The 18,108-nt window shown below is 34.7% G+C and overlaps 2 protein-coding genes and 1 long non-coding RNA gene across 3 annotated transcripts; all 3 read right to left on the minus strand.

Annotated features, from left to right (window-relative positions):
• Positions 1 to 1,272: 1,272 nt before the first annotated feature.
• LOC147478700 (putative glutathione S-transferase parA) lies at positions 1,273 to 2,309 on the minus strand. The gene is made up of 2 exons (XM_086582541.1): positions 1,942 to 2,309; positions 1,273 to 1,856 (listed from the first exon to the last, which is right to left on the minus strand). Exons 1-2 carry the CDS (start codon positions 2,254 to 2,256, stop codon positions 1,512 to 1,514), a joined length of 660 nt encoding a protein of 219 aa, XP_086438667.1. The 5' UTR covers positions 2,257 to 2,309; the 3' UTR covers positions 1,273 to 1,511.
• Positions 2,310 to 7,238: 4,929 nt separating this feature from the next.
• LOC147478701 (putative glutathione S-transferase parA) lies at positions 7,239 to 17,784 on the minus strand. Its single transcript, XM_086583297.1, has 3 exons — positions 17,654 to 17,784; positions 8,687 to 8,907; positions 7,239 to 7,888 (listed from the first exon to the last, which is right to left on the minus strand). Exons 1-3 carry the CDS (start codon positions 17,745 to 17,747, stop codon positions 7,538 to 7,540), a joined length of 666 nt encoding a protein of 221 aa, XP_086439423.1. The 5' UTR covers positions 17,748 to 17,784; the 3' UTR covers positions 7,239 to 7,537.
• LOC147478702 (uncharacterized) lies at positions 14,320 to 17,579 on the minus strand. The gene is made up of 3 exons (XR_015208204.1): positions 17,121 to 17,579; positions 14,869 to 15,047; positions 14,320 to 14,719 (listed from the first exon to the last, which is right to left on the minus strand). It is a non-coding gene; the product is annotated as an uncharacterized LOC147478702 (long non-coding RNA).
• Positions 17,785 to 18,108: the final 324 nt, after the last annotated feature.

Consider the following 18,108-nt stretch of genomic DNA (forward strand, 5'->3'; position numbering starts at 1 on the left):
GATATATATCGCAAATATCGATCTCGGTGTACCAATTTACCGAGATATATCGGCGAGATATCGGATATCTCGGCGATATTTTGGGCCATGTTTAGAACTGATTTCTTTGTTTGACCAGCTTAGATGGCTACATGCCACATGTGTCAAAAAATGAGCACTTGTTGATAAGAGAGACAGCTCAATTGTAGTAGATGGCAGTGCTACTATCTCTACTATTTATTCTACTATTTATAACAGATTGAACTGTCTCTCAGTTCTGCCTTTACATAATTTCACGACGCCTGTTTATTTGAGCTGAGCCAGTTTTTTTTTTTTTTTCTGTTGGGCCACCACAAACAAAATATAAGAGAGAACAACACCGTTACCATCCATATTTAGAGATTTATGTAGAGAACTTCCATAGTTAATTGGTTTATTCTAGTTCTAGAAAATTCAATCATCTTTTTCATATTCAAAGTAACTAAGTGAACCATATGGCACCACTTCATCACAGTACGACATCATTTTCATTGGGAATGCAATGTTAATATAAGCTAATAGAGCTAATTCTAGGGGGTAAAAATGGGGGCGGGCCCCCAAATTCCTTATATGATATGAGGGTCGGGCCTGTGAGAGGCTAACACTTGAATTATACAGCCCTTGCCTCTCACCTCAGCCCCTTAAAATCAGAAGTGGGCCCGAGGGGCGGCCCATGTGGGCCGGCATCTGAACTTGTCAATTATTCAAAACTCTTAAATACAACTTGTTTTAGAACTTCATTAACATATTTGGTTTTTATCGATTTCATTAACTAATTAACATATTCATTACAAAAATTTTAAAACCTATCAAATTTCATTAACATATCTGATAATAATATATAAATATATTCTATGGGATAGAGATATATCCATATAATACAGTATCCTCATAGAATATATTCACATATTCTAACAATATATTCATTACTGAGAAAGAACCTCCATCAGGACATTATCGCATAACCAAGGGTATTATCGTAATTTTGTTTAGAAAATCTAAATATCAATGAGGGGCCTTAATACGGGCTTTGTGAGGGGCTTTAGAGGATCGCCGGTGGGGCACCCTCATGTTTCATATCTAGGCCCTTACCCTCCCCCCAAAACATGAGGGTCGGGCCGCCCCGCCCTCAAATTGCATCGGGCTTAAATTTGAGGGCTTTTTTTGTCTATGAGCCGGGTCGGGTCGGGCGGGCCAAGGGCTTGAGGGCCGTTTTTACACCCCTGCCTAATTCTTACTGAAAAAACACATGAATTAGAGAACAGACCACAACTCCACAAATTTACAATAAACAATATTTTAGAAAAACATGATATGCTTACATATAACTCTTGATTGGCAACACAATGTTACCCATTAGGCCATCAGTCCATCACAACTCAAAAGATCGCCTACTCTTTTTTATTACAGAAAATACTTAAGCATAGAACCAAAACTCAAAACAAAGACAAACACCACATTCCACTACTCAACTGTATGATTGTATGCTCATTCTATTCAATCCCATACACCTTCTTGAGTTTCAAAACAAACCCATAAACCTTTTCTTGTTCTGGAAGTGATTTGGAAACACTCTCATTTTCCATACACCTCTTGGCCCATGCCACCAACTTTGGACACTCAGCTTCAATGTTGAACTTTCCACAAGTCTCATAAGAATAAAACCAGCTGTAAAATGGGACCAACGCCACATCCAAATAACCCAAACTTTCACCACCAAAATAAGGCTTATCCCCAAGCTCATTTTCCAACAATTTCAAACTCTCTATAAATTCCTTCTTTGCTGCCTCTTGTTCTTCTCCTTTCGTCATCCATACCCTCCTTCCACTCTCATAAACCTGCATTTCATAAACCCAAATTAGTAATTTCATTATTAATTAGTAAATGACAAAAACTGAGTTGACTCAAAGAACATGAACCCACCTTCTTATCAACAAAATCAGCCCAGAATCTAGCAACAGCACGTGCATAAGGATGTTTAGGTAACAAGGGTGACTTATCATTCCAGACTTCATCAATATACTGAACTATAATAAGAGATTCACAGATGGGCTTTCCATTATGAATCAAGACTGGAATTTTTTTATGAACAGGGTTCATTTTCAAGAGTAATGGGCTTTTTTCTCTGAGATTTTCTTCTCTGTATTCATACTCAATTCCTTTGAGACTTAATGCTATTCTTGCTCTCATTCCAAATGGACTTGGCCAGAAATCTAGTAGTGTTACTTCATTTGCCATTGTGTTGGAGTTATATGATTTGTGTGAACTGAAGATGGGTTTTTGAGGTTTGTTCAGGTGAAGTGGTTGGTTTTATAGAGGGGGGCTTGACGAGGTTTCTGGGTGTGTCGTGTACAGTGATGTCATTGCTTTCGTCAAAATTTCGTCGAGTGGAAGTTTGGGACCGACACTTGGTATTTTGACTTATCGGAAATATTGCTTACCACTTAATTTTGACTCATAGATGTTGGTCAATGTTGACTAAGATTCAGATGGCACCGAGAGAGATTTCATAGGTGCGCGAGTCACATACCTGTCAATCTCTGTCTTTAGGTGAAGACTTCGGGAAATTTATGTGCTTTCTACGTCCATCAATCCATCATCCATGGCATCAGTAAAATTGACTCTCGGTAAAGTTTGCAGTCACATGTCTGCTGGTATTATAGTCCTCATTATTGAGATTTTAAGCTCACTATGGCTCTTTAATAAACTTAAACGCATACGGCATTACGGCCATTGTGTCTATCACTAGTAGCATAATACTTGGTTGTATAGTTGCCCGAAGCACTATCCGTGAATTGTACATGTTTAACACCCACAAGAATCGTGGATCTGTATGCTGTAAATGTTGAAGAAAATGATACCAATTAATTCCACTAAGATGGTTTGAATATCAACACTCTATATTCTAATCGAAAAAATTTAAGTTTTCATTACAACCGACAACCACAAAATTAAGCTATTAAATTAATAATAATATATAAAACTTACGATAATGAGATACAAAATATAACGTGGTTCAGCTAATGATGTCTATTTTTACAAGAGAATTTTTTTTTATAAGTGTGGGAAGAAATATTACAATCAATCTTCTCACGTCTCTCTAAATTTGTTAGATCTTTCTACAATAATATTTCCTTACAAGTTTTATCTCTTTGTAAATATTTTTTCAATTTTTGTTGCTCTCAAAATTGGATTTCTCTATTGTATATCTTGTATGGCTTGAGGGTAAACAACCTTAACTTCATATATATAGAACTATTAAATTTCAGTGTAAAATGAAATTTCGAATCATCTTTGTTTAACTGTGAAAAATCAAAATTTTATTTGTGCACGATACTGGGGCATGTCGGCATGCCCCCTTCTCTTCGGACATATTTGAAGGCCCAGCCCTTTGTGAACAAATCTACCAAGATTTCTTATGTCTCTACGGCACCGCTGACGTCAAGGCTTACTCAAGTTATAGAAGCGTGCACCCCTTAACCAAAGCTTATTCAAAGGCGTGCGCACCAGCACAACCAAATCAATTTCTCTTATTAACTCGATCGATTAATATTTATACACCCACCCTTTTTAGTACTTACTCCACGATTTGTACTCCACACATTTGTCAAATCACACATATCCGTCCGCTTCACTCCTGCCCGATCGAAAGTACCACTATATCACGACCATCTCTGGGCTTTTCATATACATAATTCATAGTCTCTTTTTGGGCATAAAAATCCTGTGTCATTCATGGCACATTCAATGAATACATTAGGTCATTTCCGCCACATTCAAAGAATACTCATCATATCACTAACGTGTCATTTATGGCACATTCAATTAATGCCCCGGTCATTCCGCCACATTCAGGAATATCCAACTCTATATTCCCGTATGCACTCGAAGGAATACAACTAACCTCAAGAGGCGAATGTCTTAGTTCCTCTCTAGTGGCGGTCCAAACAATTTGGTCATTCATCGTACGCGATCGATGAATATCCCTTTAAATCACTAACGAGTCATTTATAACACATTCAATAAATGCCCACCTATCACATGACATCACCAAATCATAACATCTCATTACCAAATCTGGGCGTTGAGAGTTTTAAAGGGTATGGCCTACGCGTTGAAAATATTATTGAATTGTATTGCGATATTCTTTTCAACAGAAAGAGAAAGTCTCTTGTTAAGTATTTCATTGTTCACGCGTTATTAATTTTCATGATGTCTAAGTGTCATAACGTCGTATATCATAAAAGAAAAATAGTAATAATGTAATTTCACATAGTAGTTAATACACGTACCCACTTATATAAAAATATAATCTTAGCCTAAAGCCAATCACACTAATAGCCCTAAACCTATCATAATAGACCTAATCCTAGCCATTAGTCAAAAGTCAAATTTGGCCAACCAGTAAAATGTCAACAGTCAAGCCCAATAATCAACAGTCTTAAACCGGTGGTCATTCAAACAGGTCTTAACCCAAACCCATGCTTAAAACAGTTCAACCCATGGTCCTAACCCAACTAACCAAACAAAACCAAAGTATAGAATAGGCCCAAGCCCAAAAATCTAAAACCAACCTATTTACTCAACCCAACCCACTTAGAAACATAAGGACCAGCCCACATAAAATGAAAACTTGCCCAAAGGAAACCAAAGATAATATTCCGGTCCAAGCCCAACTAAAAGAACTTTAGAACCTGGTCCACTTAAAGTCGTCTTCTTCCTCAACAGCCCACACCACCACCGAATCAACCACCACCACTTTCACTCCCCATCACACCAAAATCGTTCGGTTTTACTCTCCCTAAAAAACCCAACCTTTTGCCATAACCAAAACCCAATTCCATCACTCCTCAAAAATTCGATCTCGACGCCATTAACAACCATCTGAGAGACTTTAACAGTACCAAAACAACAACCAAACATGTATCCATCCCCCGACATCAACCGACAACCCATTCAACCAACCAAAACAAACGACAAGATAATAACATGCGAAACTCCATTAATTTCACGTAAACAATTTCGGCAATATTCAACCATTAAAGTAGAGTCAAGTAATTTTGAATTGTTATAAATATACTTTGTTCAATCAGTGCGCAGACAAATCGCAGACAAATTTTCTTTTGTTCAATTAGTGCGCAGACATATCGCAGACAATTTTTCAGAGCATGCATAGAACGACACATAATGAATATAACTTATCCACAATTAACCATTTTAATCCTAACACATTTTAATCCTAACACAATTATATATAAATTAGTTTTTATATAAACAGAAAACCTTTTGTTTCGAGAGAAAACCTTCAATACAAAGTTCCGTAAAAATAAAATCTACTTACCCTTGATACGCTCTTGTTATCAGTAAATCTCCAGCAAGAAGCCTTCATTTTTGCTCAATGTGTAAATCTCTATTTTTCCTTTACGTGTAAAACTCTCTGTGTTAAAACTCTCCGTGTAAACTCCTCTATGTGTTCCATTTTTTTTTTTTTTTTAAAACCCCCGAAAACATGAAAGGAGGTTTATCCTCTTTACCTCCTATCTCTAACTAATTTTTATCATTTTTATTTTATCTATTATCTATTGTATATTATTATTATTATTATTATTATTATTATTATTATTGTACTAGGAAAATATAAAATACGGGGTGTTATAAGTATCCTCTCTTGCATCAAAAGTGACTAGGATGGACATGATCCTTTTCGCGTAATCAGGTGGCCATACATCCATAATCAGCCTTGTATCCCATTGTTATGTAACTGGGTCAATGAAGTTGCATACCCGATCCAATATACACTCACTTGGTTTATCAATTAGAGGTAGCTCAATTGGTGTGTCTAGAATCAAGTTATCTCGCTAGGCACGAATTGAAATGCCATCTCCCACCTGCCATCTCCTCCCCATTACAAGAAGGTTTCTCATATAGTGCATTGTCCTCCAAGTTGTTGACGCAGATGAACTTAGATGAGCGTGCATAAAATTTTGTCTCCTGAAGTACTTATCCTTCATTTGAGTTGCCCACATAGATTGAGGATTACATAATTCCCACGCCTTCTTTCCAAGCAAAGCTAAGTTTTGCATTTGAAGGTCTTTATTGCCCACACCCCCACAATACACCGGTGAACATGCTAGATCCTAAGAGAAATAATGTATTTTCCTTTCTCCCGACTTTTGGGCCCAAAGAAAATTTCTTCTTATCTTATCCATCTCTTCAATATAACAAAGACAACCAACAAAAGAATTGAAGAAAATTAATAAATAGCTTATACACATATTTTACAATCCTTTTTGAATGTGTGTTTGTTTTGAATTTTCCATTTTGTCCAGCATATGATATGAGGGCACAAAACTCCTTTGACAAACCGAAACACTAGGCAAGAAATTCTCGCTCAATGCTGCCTCAAATGCATTCCGATTTTAAGTATTACATAACCACTTTCACAGGCGAGCACCCAAGTTTTTCATCAAATCTGTCCATAATCTCACTATTTGAATTAAACTATTCAAAATTTGATGCATAATCAGTAGGGAATTCTCAGTTTTTCTTCCACTCATCCTTTTTGAAACTTTACTAACCAACGTTAACTACTTCAAGTTCTTTGAATTTTATTAGTTGGAATTGATGAATATCATATTCTAAAAAATCAATTTGGGAAACAAAATTCCAATCTTTTACAAAAAAAACACCCATGTAAATCAAAGAAGGTATGTTAAAGAGAGATTTTGAATAGAGAGAATGGAATAGAGGGAATTCACCAGAAGCTATTGATGTCGCCGATCACCATCCAAAAAAAAAAAAAAAAATAAAAAGAGGTTGTTTTGTTTAGTTTCGAGTTTCTATTTAGCCTCCGTTTTCTCTCTCCTTATCTTTCATTTTGTTTTATTCCCTACATTTTAGGACGATAATGGGTTTTGGTTATTGCCATGTCATTCAATCCAACCAATCATAATTGACTTCGTAATTTTTTACTTTACTGGGCCATGTATGATAGTCGTCCCATTGGAATTATGCGGATATTGCCGACCAATTAATTTTGACTCATATGTTGACTAAGCTAAGATTTGCATGCACTTGTTAGATGGCACTAGGGGTGTCATTTTTTAATTTTTTTTCCGAAAACCCGAATTTTTCCGAATTCTTATCCGATATTTTTTCGAATTTGGCCAGGATATCTATGTTCCAATATACGATTTTTTTGAAAAATAATTAGATCGAAATTAGATGTGTTTTCAAAATCCGATCCAATCCAATTTTCGATTAATTTCCAAAATTTTAAGATACATTAGTCGTCTATTTCATATAATTACTAAAGTAAAATTACATATAGTTTGTATTCGAGTCACTATGAAGCGAGCTCGTATGACGAACACCTGAGATCGTTTTGAAATCACATGGTTTGGCAGATCTTTTGCCTGTGTTGAGTCGCTATGAAGCGAACTATGAAGACGAAGATTGTAATTCGGTTGGTAGTTATACTTATGTTGGACACGTGTTTGATATTAATTAAATGTGAATATTACTCCCTCACACCATATGCCTTCTTGAGCTCTAAAGCAAACCCATAAACCTTTTCTTGTTCAGGAATTGATTTGGAAATACTCTCATTTTCCATACACCTCTTGGCCCATGCTACAAACTTTGGACACTCAGCTTCAATGTTGAACTTTCCACAAGTCTCGTAAGAATGAAACCAGCTGTAAAATGGGACCAACACCACATCCAGATAACCCAAACTTTCACCACCAAAATAAGGTTTATCCCCAAGCTCATTTTCCAACAATTTCAAACTCTCTATAAATTCCTTCTTTGCTGCCTCTTGTTCTTCTCCTTTCAACATCCATACCCTTCTTCCACTCTCACAAAAAAGCTGCATTTAAAAAACCCAAATTAGTAAGGGTGATCTTGGACACACCCATAAAAACACTCCCGTACTCCAATTTTAAAATAAATAAATAAAATTGTTTAAGACACATTTAGGTTCCTAAATTATCTTTTTTTTTATTAAGTATATCCAAGACAAAACAAAACAAATGTTTATCTTTCCAGCAAACACAAACCCTTAGAACTTATTATTATTATTTTTCTATCACTTTTTTCCGCATTTACGAAAGGAATTAGAAATAGTAAAATTGTAGAATTTGGGAAAACAAATTAGTCTTCCTCCTCTTCTTACTCATCGGCCATTAATGCATTTTTTCCTCGTTACAGCTCCTTGTTGTTTTTCTCATTTTTCGTTTGAGAAATTTTTAATTAGATATATTTATACTAAATTCCTTTAACCCTTCTACAATGATAAAAAAGAAGTAATTGCAATAAGAAAAAGAAAATCAAATTTGAAATAACTTCTAGAAGAGGAAAAAGACGTTTATTTTTTGGAAGAAAATCAAATTTGAAATAACTTCTAGAAGAGGAAAAAGACAGTTTATTTTTTGGGCATTCTTTTATATTTATTAGAAATTCTCTTATTATACAGTGTGTTTCAGTGACACAAATATTCTTCAAGGTCCAGAGTATTACTTTCAATTTTTTTTATTTGTTGTTTTCTTTTGGAATGTTTTATGGGTGTGTCCAAGATCACCCATTAGTAATTAGTAAATGACAAAAACTGAGTTGTCTCAAAGAACATAAATACAGACCGAGTTAGTTAAAAATAACATAAACCCACCTTCTTATCAACAAAATCAGCCCAGAATCTAGCAACAGCACGTGCATAAGGATGTTTAGGTAACAAGGGTGACTTATCATTCCAGACTTCATCAATATACTGAACTATAATAAGAGATTCACAGATGGGCTTTCCATTATGAATCAAGACTGGAATTTTTTTATGAACAGGGTTCATTTTCAAGAGTAATGGGCTTTTTTCTCTGAGACTTTCTTCTTTGTACTAGCCATTTGGCCCGGCCTATGGCCGGACTTGCTACATAGATAGCTAATGACTCAAAAGCCTAAAGTTTACTTGAATAAATAATATATGTATATTGATAGCTAATGATTCATTGTATACTTTATTTGAAGGGTTTATGTTTTTCTAATTTTTTTTTAAGGGTTTTGACAAAAGGTTTTATTTCTATTTTTGGATTATTATTATCCTAAATAACAATTCTTATCATCCACCTATATAAACTATATCAAAATATAACGCAACAATCAAGGAATATAACACGTACTCAAAACATACCATATATTTAAGCGATAACCGAATTATATTCATTACACACAATGGCCTCTACATCTGCATATGATTATGAAGTTTTATAGCAGATCGGTTAAAGAGCCGTTTCAAAAAGATATCTTTTGGTATAATACAATAATCCCAAGCTAAAAAATTCATACAAAAAAGAATTCAATTAATCTACTTTATTTCTTCAATTGAACTTCAGTTGAATAAGCAGCTACACTCTCTTAACAAATAACTAACACAATTGAGACTTTCCACAACCATTTTTTTTATCCGACTCCAAGTTCAGTGGCTGTTTACATTTTGAAGGAATGAAACTGCAAAACTGAAATAATGGTAATCCCCCTTTGAATGCTTACATTCATCCCGCCAGATTAGGGGTTGTTAAGTAGTAGCTACTGATAAATGATCCCATTTGACAATAAAATCTAAAAAGTTCTAGCCACTTCTTGCAACAAAATCCTAAATGCAAAGATATATCAATCCTTTCACAATAACGAAAATTAGGTATCTTGTAATTCTAGCTACACAAACCCATTACTAAAAAAAAGTCACCAATATGAAGCCCAAAAAATTGTATTACGAACAATTTTAATCCGAAAGTAGTTTTATTGACCTATGAGACTTATAAGTTAAATATGCTGACGTTTATATGACAATATGACTCAATTCTGAATAGATCCGACCATAAAACTCAAATCACACTATGGAAGGATAGATTTGCTTGATCAAAGTCAACACCAACATAGGATTAGGCATCGTAGTTATATCCGAATCTAGCTAGTGTTTGCCTAAACAAAGAACAACAATATATATAAATACCAGGTTGCCTTTTCTATGTGTCTCTTTTCTAATGTCTCTTTAGGTTGTTCACAAAATTAGACATCTAATGCCTTCACTTTTAACATTTCCAAGTCTTGCAAAGCATGGAACTTAATGGTACTCTACATTATGAGCCTGCTGAACTCAAAAAAGGAAATTTAAATAAGATTATTTTTTTGCTAATAAGAATACCTATTAATAGCAAAAGGTGGCTACATTGTAGTAAGCTCCAAAGAGGTAGCTTTATTGGACTTCACTCTTTTATGTTCATAAATCTATAATAAGTGAGTCCATCTTGTTAAGCCCTTATGTAGGAAGCCGGGCTTACCTTCTCACCATTGTGCAGTTCCTTTGGCCATAGATGTTCCTAATATAGTACATAAGTTAGCTCCACAATGAACTTCCCTCCAACTTGTTAAGTTGATCCAAGTTGTTGTTTAGTTGCTCCAAGTTGTCTGATCTAACCTTCCAGTGCACCTTGTTTGCTTGGAATGCTTTTACTGCTTCACCAGAATCACTCAATCCATATATAATTCCATTCCAGTTCATTGGCTTTGCTAGTCCCTTTGACAATGGCCTTAACTTATACAATTGGTATTAAGTCGGATACAATGGGTGCAAAGGACTTAATCAGACAGAACTTGATAAAATCAACAACGCATAATCAAAGACTTTTACCACACAATAACATAGTAAACGCAAAGTCATTATACTATGTGAATAACTTAACACCACGTAATAGCATTGTAACAATCAACAATCTCAATATGACATCTTTTAACATCAAAATAACTTTAGACACTCATTGGCATGAGGCATAGTCAAATCAAATAAGATGAGGAAACAGAGATAGAAGAAGGAGATTAGAGATTGAGCATGATTATTACCTTTCAAGTGAAAGCTTTGTGCAAAACTTTTGAAGCTCGAGTTTCCATAAAGAAATAGTTTGGGTGTTGTTTTCGCAAAAAAGTGTTGAGTTTAGTGTTTAGGGTCTAACTTTCTTAATCGTTAGGAGTTTCCCAATAGCACTAATACTCTTCATTCTTGACCATCGGATGTGCCCAAACAGTTTTCTCCTTGACCATTCGATGTAGGCTTCACAGATTTTGAGTAAAATATACCTTGAAATCGTCACTTCATTCTTCTTCAATTCTCTTTCTGAGCTTTTCTCCTTTAAGTTGTATCTGCCACTTAGGTTTCCAACAGTGTGTATGCTCGATGATCTCACTTGTGCAATCAATACATTTTTCATGTAACGTAATTCCAATTTCAGCCACGGGGGCTTGGCTTAGCTTATTAAAGCATTGTCGGTTTGTCACACAATTCCAATTTCACCAACAACAATACAACATGTATTAATTCTCCATTATACATGAATATTTATCATACTTGATGAATATGTAACATTGAATAGAAATATATAATAAAAGTGAATGGTAAATTAGAAAATGGTTATCATAGGAAATAAACAATCGTACCTGATTCAGAATCAGAACCATGATTGAGCTACAATATCAGTGATATGTTGGTCTACCACCATCAAGACCACGAACGGAATAATACGATAAAATCAATTGACAAACTAACGCATAAAAAATAATTCAAAGAGAATGGAGAAACAAAAAAAAAACAATTAACTATTTTATTTTGGTGAGGTTTTGAGATATTATTCTTTAAATAATAATGAAAGTAGTAAAGTAAATCAATCGATGAACTGAACTTACAAAAAAAATAGTTCAAAGAGAATGACGAATCCTTGATTCGATTTCTTCTCAAAGCGAAGCTCATTGGCAAAATTGAGGATTCTCCTTCCCTTGAAGAAGATGGGTGTGATTGAATTAAATTTTTTTTAAAACATGTGAGTCTTTTGGTTGAATTTCGAAGATGAAGAGAGGGTTTGGAAGAGATGTGGTTTTTAGTACGAAGGGTTATTTTGATAATTCCGAAGGCTCCATTCCCGTTGAATACTCATTTTAATTCACAACGAAATAAGTCCCTTGACTAAAGCACAGGCAAAGAAAAAGCATGCGCTGTTTAATTGATTTACAACCGCAAGTTCAATAACAATTACACCATTCAACTACCACTAACTTTATTAAAATATTATTATCGCACTCATAACGCATCAACTCGTCAACACCAAACATGCAATTATAAACAATTAGGTTAGTGTCAAAATTTTCATCTAAAGGTTTTGGGATATTGTACATTGGTACTAAGTTTTAATGAATGCTTAGATTGATACTGAACAAATTAAAGGATAATTATATTATTAAGAAAAGGAGAGAGCATACCAAAGGTAGATCTGACCAGGAGTGAGATTTAATGTTTATTGCTCTTGTAATAGAAATGTACTGCTGAACCTATTTGTAGATGAGCATTTCAATGCCCATTTAGCAATAACTGCAGCCTTCACTGTGATTATCGCATGGCCTCCACATTAGTTAGCATTTGTCATTCCAACACCTAACATTAATATCACACCAAAATGTACTTAATAATCCATTCATCACCAAGGAAAGTGTAAGCAAACATAGCCTAAACTTAGGCCAGAGATAGCAATATCTCTAACAACAAATAACCTATCGTACTTGAGCAATTATCATGAAAAGAAGCACCTGAGTATTATTTATAAAAAAAAAAAAAAAAAAAAAAAAACCCTTGAAAGTTTTAGTACCTAAACCTGGTTGATATATTCTCTAATCGGTTAATCTATTTTTCTAGTAAGGCAAAACTATTTACATTTTGCATATGATATGAAAGTGGTAAAATTTAAACCCACACATCTTCAACATAATAAATCTTGGAGCATGTTACATGCTTACAATTTTTTTGAGATGCGCAGAAAAAAGAAGAAGAAGAAACCTTACTTCATAAACATTAGGTGTTGGGCCGTTGGGGGAAACGTTGAGTTGTTCTCACATTGGTTGTCCGTCAAATTGGAAAGTCGATGACGAAGAAGGTTACATTCAACATTTCTCACACAGCTGTGGGAGGCATGGAGCAACTTGCTGAATTGCAAAGAAACCACCTCCATGCTACATGAGAAGCGATAAAACAATATTAAAACTCATTCAATTATGAGACATAAAATCTGCTGGAAAACAACTACTGATTGAAAAGAAAAATACTGACGCTTATAAGGATAGAATATTACTTGGGTTGTGAATGTTGACGGTTATGGCTATGTTGCCACTACTTTATCTATTATGTAGAAAGCTTAGTCAAACCCTCAAAGGTCACCGGTTATTTGTGCAGCCTAACATGGGATCTATGTTAGGTAATCTTGTAGTCTATACTCGCTGTTTCTAAATGGTGCATTGCAATTATATAACCTTATAGTTTAGAATGGTGAAATCGGAGAATTACCAATTGTCAAATTCCTGTAATGGAAAAAAAAAATAAAAAAAAAAAAATAAAAATAGTAAAATAAAATAACAGGCTAAAAAATAAACCAAATTGCAAAAAAAGAGAAAGAAAATCAGGATGAACAGCTAACGCTCATAATGTTAACAAAAGGTCTTCCAAATTTACTTATTGAGATTCCTAGTGCATCTACATGTATACCGTTCAAGTAATAGTCTTGCATTCACAACATGAAGTCATCTCCATTGACCGTAAGCATTGAAGAGCATATAAAATGTTTAAAATGAAAAATAATAAGAGTAGTTTTTAGAAGAAAATAAAACTTTCAATTACAGTATAAGTCCTCACTAACATATAACCATACTAACATCTTTAAAACGCATCCAATAAATAGAATACCTCATCCCCCCAAACCCATCCCATTATTGTGCTTTGGAGGTTTTTTTCCAAGTGGCATGCAGAAGAATGTAAGACCCAATTCATAATAGGACAGTAGGGAGATGGTCATACAATTACATCCTCAAATTCTAAATGATAATAAGTTCAGATAGTCGACTCTTTTCAACATCTTCAGAATGTCAACTTGGTCAAAAGTGTATTGTGTAATATTTTGCAAACTTTTAACAGTAAGGTAAAAATAATTTTCTAACATTTGGGCCTTACACTTGAAAAATAGCCTAGAAAATCAAGAAAATGATTGGATAATCGGTGGTAGCAAGAGTTTCTATTTCATTTAGAAGCTAAGGCACGGAGAAGCAGAGGACACAAAAGCTCCAACGTGCAAAAAAGTATGCAATGCAAGAGGAGCATCCATTGGAAGCCCTACTAATAAACAATATGTCCTTGCCTGCCCAGCCACAAAAGTCAAAAGAAGTAAGTTTCAACCTATAAAAGTCAGAACTTCGATTTCCTTTGAAGTCTGTTCGCGCTTTTTGTAAGAAAGTACATCGAACCAATTGTATACGTTATTTATTTGTAAAGAAAAGGCAAGGGTGATTTGAAGTGACATAGTTTTGGTAGAAAATTTTCAATTGAATCCAGCTCTCGCCTTCATTCAGATGTCATAGAAGCAGAGGACACCGAGGTTATAGGCTTCCGCAATTCTCATGAGCAGTGGCACAAAGAGCAGCATGTTGTTCTACCCTGTAAACAGATGAAAGAACCCTTGCATCACAATGTAAGTCTGTGCTTCCACTTTGTTCTTTCTTCTGATCTATGGTCCTCAACATACATTTTCATCACTGAATTTCATTGTTTTTCTTTACTTGCGCAGGAGATCACAAACTTCCACTTTCTTCAACTAATTCATCAGTCTTTTGTGCTATACAACTACATAAGTGAACAAACTCGGGAAAGAAATTAATAATAAATTTGTTAGAGTTACATGCATGAGTGTTGTATCATGTGTGTAGATATATTACCATCTATAAATTGAAAATGACATGAAGCCTACTAACATAATATGAACACAAACGTACCTTGCATGACTTCTGCTGTTTTCATTTATAGTTTTATAATATCTTGTGAGTCTATTAGAGTTACGTACTTGTCCTTTCAATCTAGGAATTGCAGAACCTTCTCAGTTCTCACCATATTCCTTTTGCCATCTCTTGACCTTCATAGGTGCAACTATCGTTCTTTTGCAAAGGGTGTCCAACTATCATAAAAGGCAATCATTAATTTTGCAAAGAACAGAAAATTAAAGAAACCATGAATATAACTTTAGACACTCAAGTACATGGGTATGATTCTTGAAACAAATAGTATCCATTACTCAGACAAATGGTGCTTACTGGGAGAAAATTATTGACGTGATGTATGAATAAACCAATGAAGGTTCTCTGAAAATTTAAGCAGACATGCATGAACTACTAAAACCTGATCTAAACCATGACTACAAATCCATAGCAGAATCCTAGACAATGTTATTCTTGGACCTGCATTATGTTAAATTATTGCTCTTCTCGTTGAAATAATCATGGATTGTGTAAAACAACTCTATAATATAAGAGAACTCTGTAACTTAAATAGAGTCCAAGTACAGTGGTCAATGGTATTACGGTACTGTTATGGTGAGCACTGAGCAGTACTGCAAAGAATTTTCATACATCATTTAAAAAAATGAAAGAGATTAAAAAGAAAAAGAAAAAAGCAGTTAAAATTTTAACGACTATGTGAATAAATGAAACCCAAAATTAAAAGAACGTACAAAAAAATATCTAAAACTTTATCAAATAGTAAACAGTATTAATATAGAATAACTAAAGCTTCTGCACATTACGGTGATGTGCACCTAGGCTGAGACTTCAAATATTAATGTGAAAATGTTGCAGTGTTGCTGCGTATTAAAGAAATAAATTACTGCTAAAGATAAATCAAATATCCGGGCATCCAGCTATTGCACTAAGTATAGATTTGCTTTGCCGATGGTTATATTGATTCTATGGACCAAAGCACACTCCATTCTATTATAAATTTATAATATATGATGCAATCAAAAACATGTGAAGGCAAGCGTATGAACAAATAATTTTCAAACTTCTAGGAAAAGCTCTTCCATAAGAATGACAACGAATGAAACTACAATATATTTGCTACATAGAGTATACTTAATAAATAAAACTTCGTTCTATATGTAAGCCGAGAGATAAAATACAACGCCATAACTTAAAGACTGCTTCTTTCCTGACCACAACTGACTCTGACGACACACTATATATATACCACAACTGACGATAATTTAAACTGACATTCTAAATCAAGATTTCCAGAAATACGCTGACTTGTCTGATTACTGGTGCCCTCTATTCATCTTCCTGCGTTAGTTCATTCTGTAAGTTGTGTTCTTTTAGCTAACAGTATAACCTTTCTCTAAAGGGCTAGAACGTCATTAGTGCTTGAGACTTTGAAGAGACACTGAATAACTTCACTGAAAATAAACCCTTCATTTTGCTAAATTCAAAATGGCCCCATTTCTTCGATGGCTCCTTAGCAACCCTGCTCTTGCATAGAGTAAGATTCTCTTTTAATATTTCCAAAGATAAATTGAGTTGTCTTATTACCTCCCTCTTCTCTTCATCTTTCTGCATGAGTTGCTCTTTCTGAATCCTGTTCTCCTCTTTGAGCCTCTCTATTTCATCTCTCAGCTTAATGACTTCGCTTTCAGTAACTAATTTCACGACGCCTGCTTCCATTCTATTAACCTGGGCATCCTCTTGTTCGTGGTCATCAACTTCAGACTCCCCACACTCTTCTTCTCTGACTTCTGTATCAGCATGAATTTCTTCCTCTTATTCAGGACCATCAACTTCAGACTCCCCCAACTCAGAATAAGTCTCTGAGTAGCTATCAAGCCTTTGGTGTTGTTCTAAATCAGTTCATAAACACAACTATAAGGCCGCATTTGGCATTGCTGAAATCATGACCTGTTTTTGTCTTCAATGTCATAAATTTAACAAAGCTATGCAATCTCCACTACGTAATTGACTGTGACATGTAGAATGCAATCCAAAAAAGTAATTATAAGAAGGATGAGACTTGCCGCATCTTCTTATCACTCATTAGACACCAAATTACACATCTTGAGATTAGATCGAAAAAGGCATGATCATAGGGATCTAATCAAGGGAAAAACAAATTCAAACTTACAAATCAATTATGGCTTCCTTTTCCTCCCGTTCTTCCTGATTATTATCATTATGCAAACAAAAAAACGATTTGAAAGACATACCTGGTTGAAAAGGGAAGAAGTTTGGTAGTGAAATCAAAATTTTAGTTGCACATTGCAATCGTCTTGAAAGATTTGAGAGATGTTGGCAGAATGGCAATCATCATTTTTTTGGGAGAGAGAGAGAGTTTGGGGAGGATAGGCTTTTTTTTTTTTTATTGAGTTTTGTGGGTTATGGTAAAAGCTAAGCTGTTCGTCCTAGAGAAAAAAGAGGTGACGACGTGTTTCATTGGAACATTCTCAAAAATCTATCCTAAGATAGGTTTCCTTAGTTACTACTTAGCTCTCATTTTTCAGGTTTCCTTTTGTTTAAGAATGGAGATAAGATTTAAGAGATAAGATTTAAGAATGGAGATAAGATTTAAGAAAAAGGTTTTTATCTACTTATCTATTTTGGGCTACGAACAATTGAAATCGCCAAAAAAGTGCGTAGAATTCATTTTTTAGGTAAAAATCGATGTGTCGGTCGAGAGAAAAAGTAGGGCGTGGGGTCCTTCACCTGAGCATTCTCAACTACTCAGTATTAATGGTCTTTGATTCATACTCAATTCCTTTGAGACTTAATGCTATTCTTGCTCTCATTCCAAATGGACTTGGCCAGAAATCTAGTAGTGTTACTTCATTTGCCATTGTGTTGGAGTTATATGATTTGTGTGAACTGAAGATGGGTTTTGAGGTTTGTTCGGTGAAGTGGTTGGTTTTATAGAGTGGGGCTTGACGAGGTTTACGGGTGTGTGGGTAATACAGTGATGTCATTGCTTTTTAGAAATCAAAATTTAGGTGGAGTGGAAGTTTGGGACCGACACTTGGTATTTTGACTTATCTGAAATATTGCTTACCACTTAATTTTGACTCATAGATGTTGGTCAATGTTGACTCATAGATGGCACTGAGAGAGATTTCATAGGTGGGCCGAAGTCTTATACCATCAATCTTTGTCATTAGGTGAAGACTAGATTTTGGACCGGGCATACGGGGATCTATTAAATAT

Source organism: Coptis chinensis, chromosome 9 (assembly GCF_015680905.1).
Source record: "Coptis chinensis isolate HL-2020 chromosome 9, ASM1568090v1, whole genome shotgun sequence".
Classification (NCBI taxonomy): Eukaryota; Viridiplantae; Streptophyta; class Magnoliopsida; order Ranunculales; family Ranunculaceae; genus Coptis; species Coptis chinensis.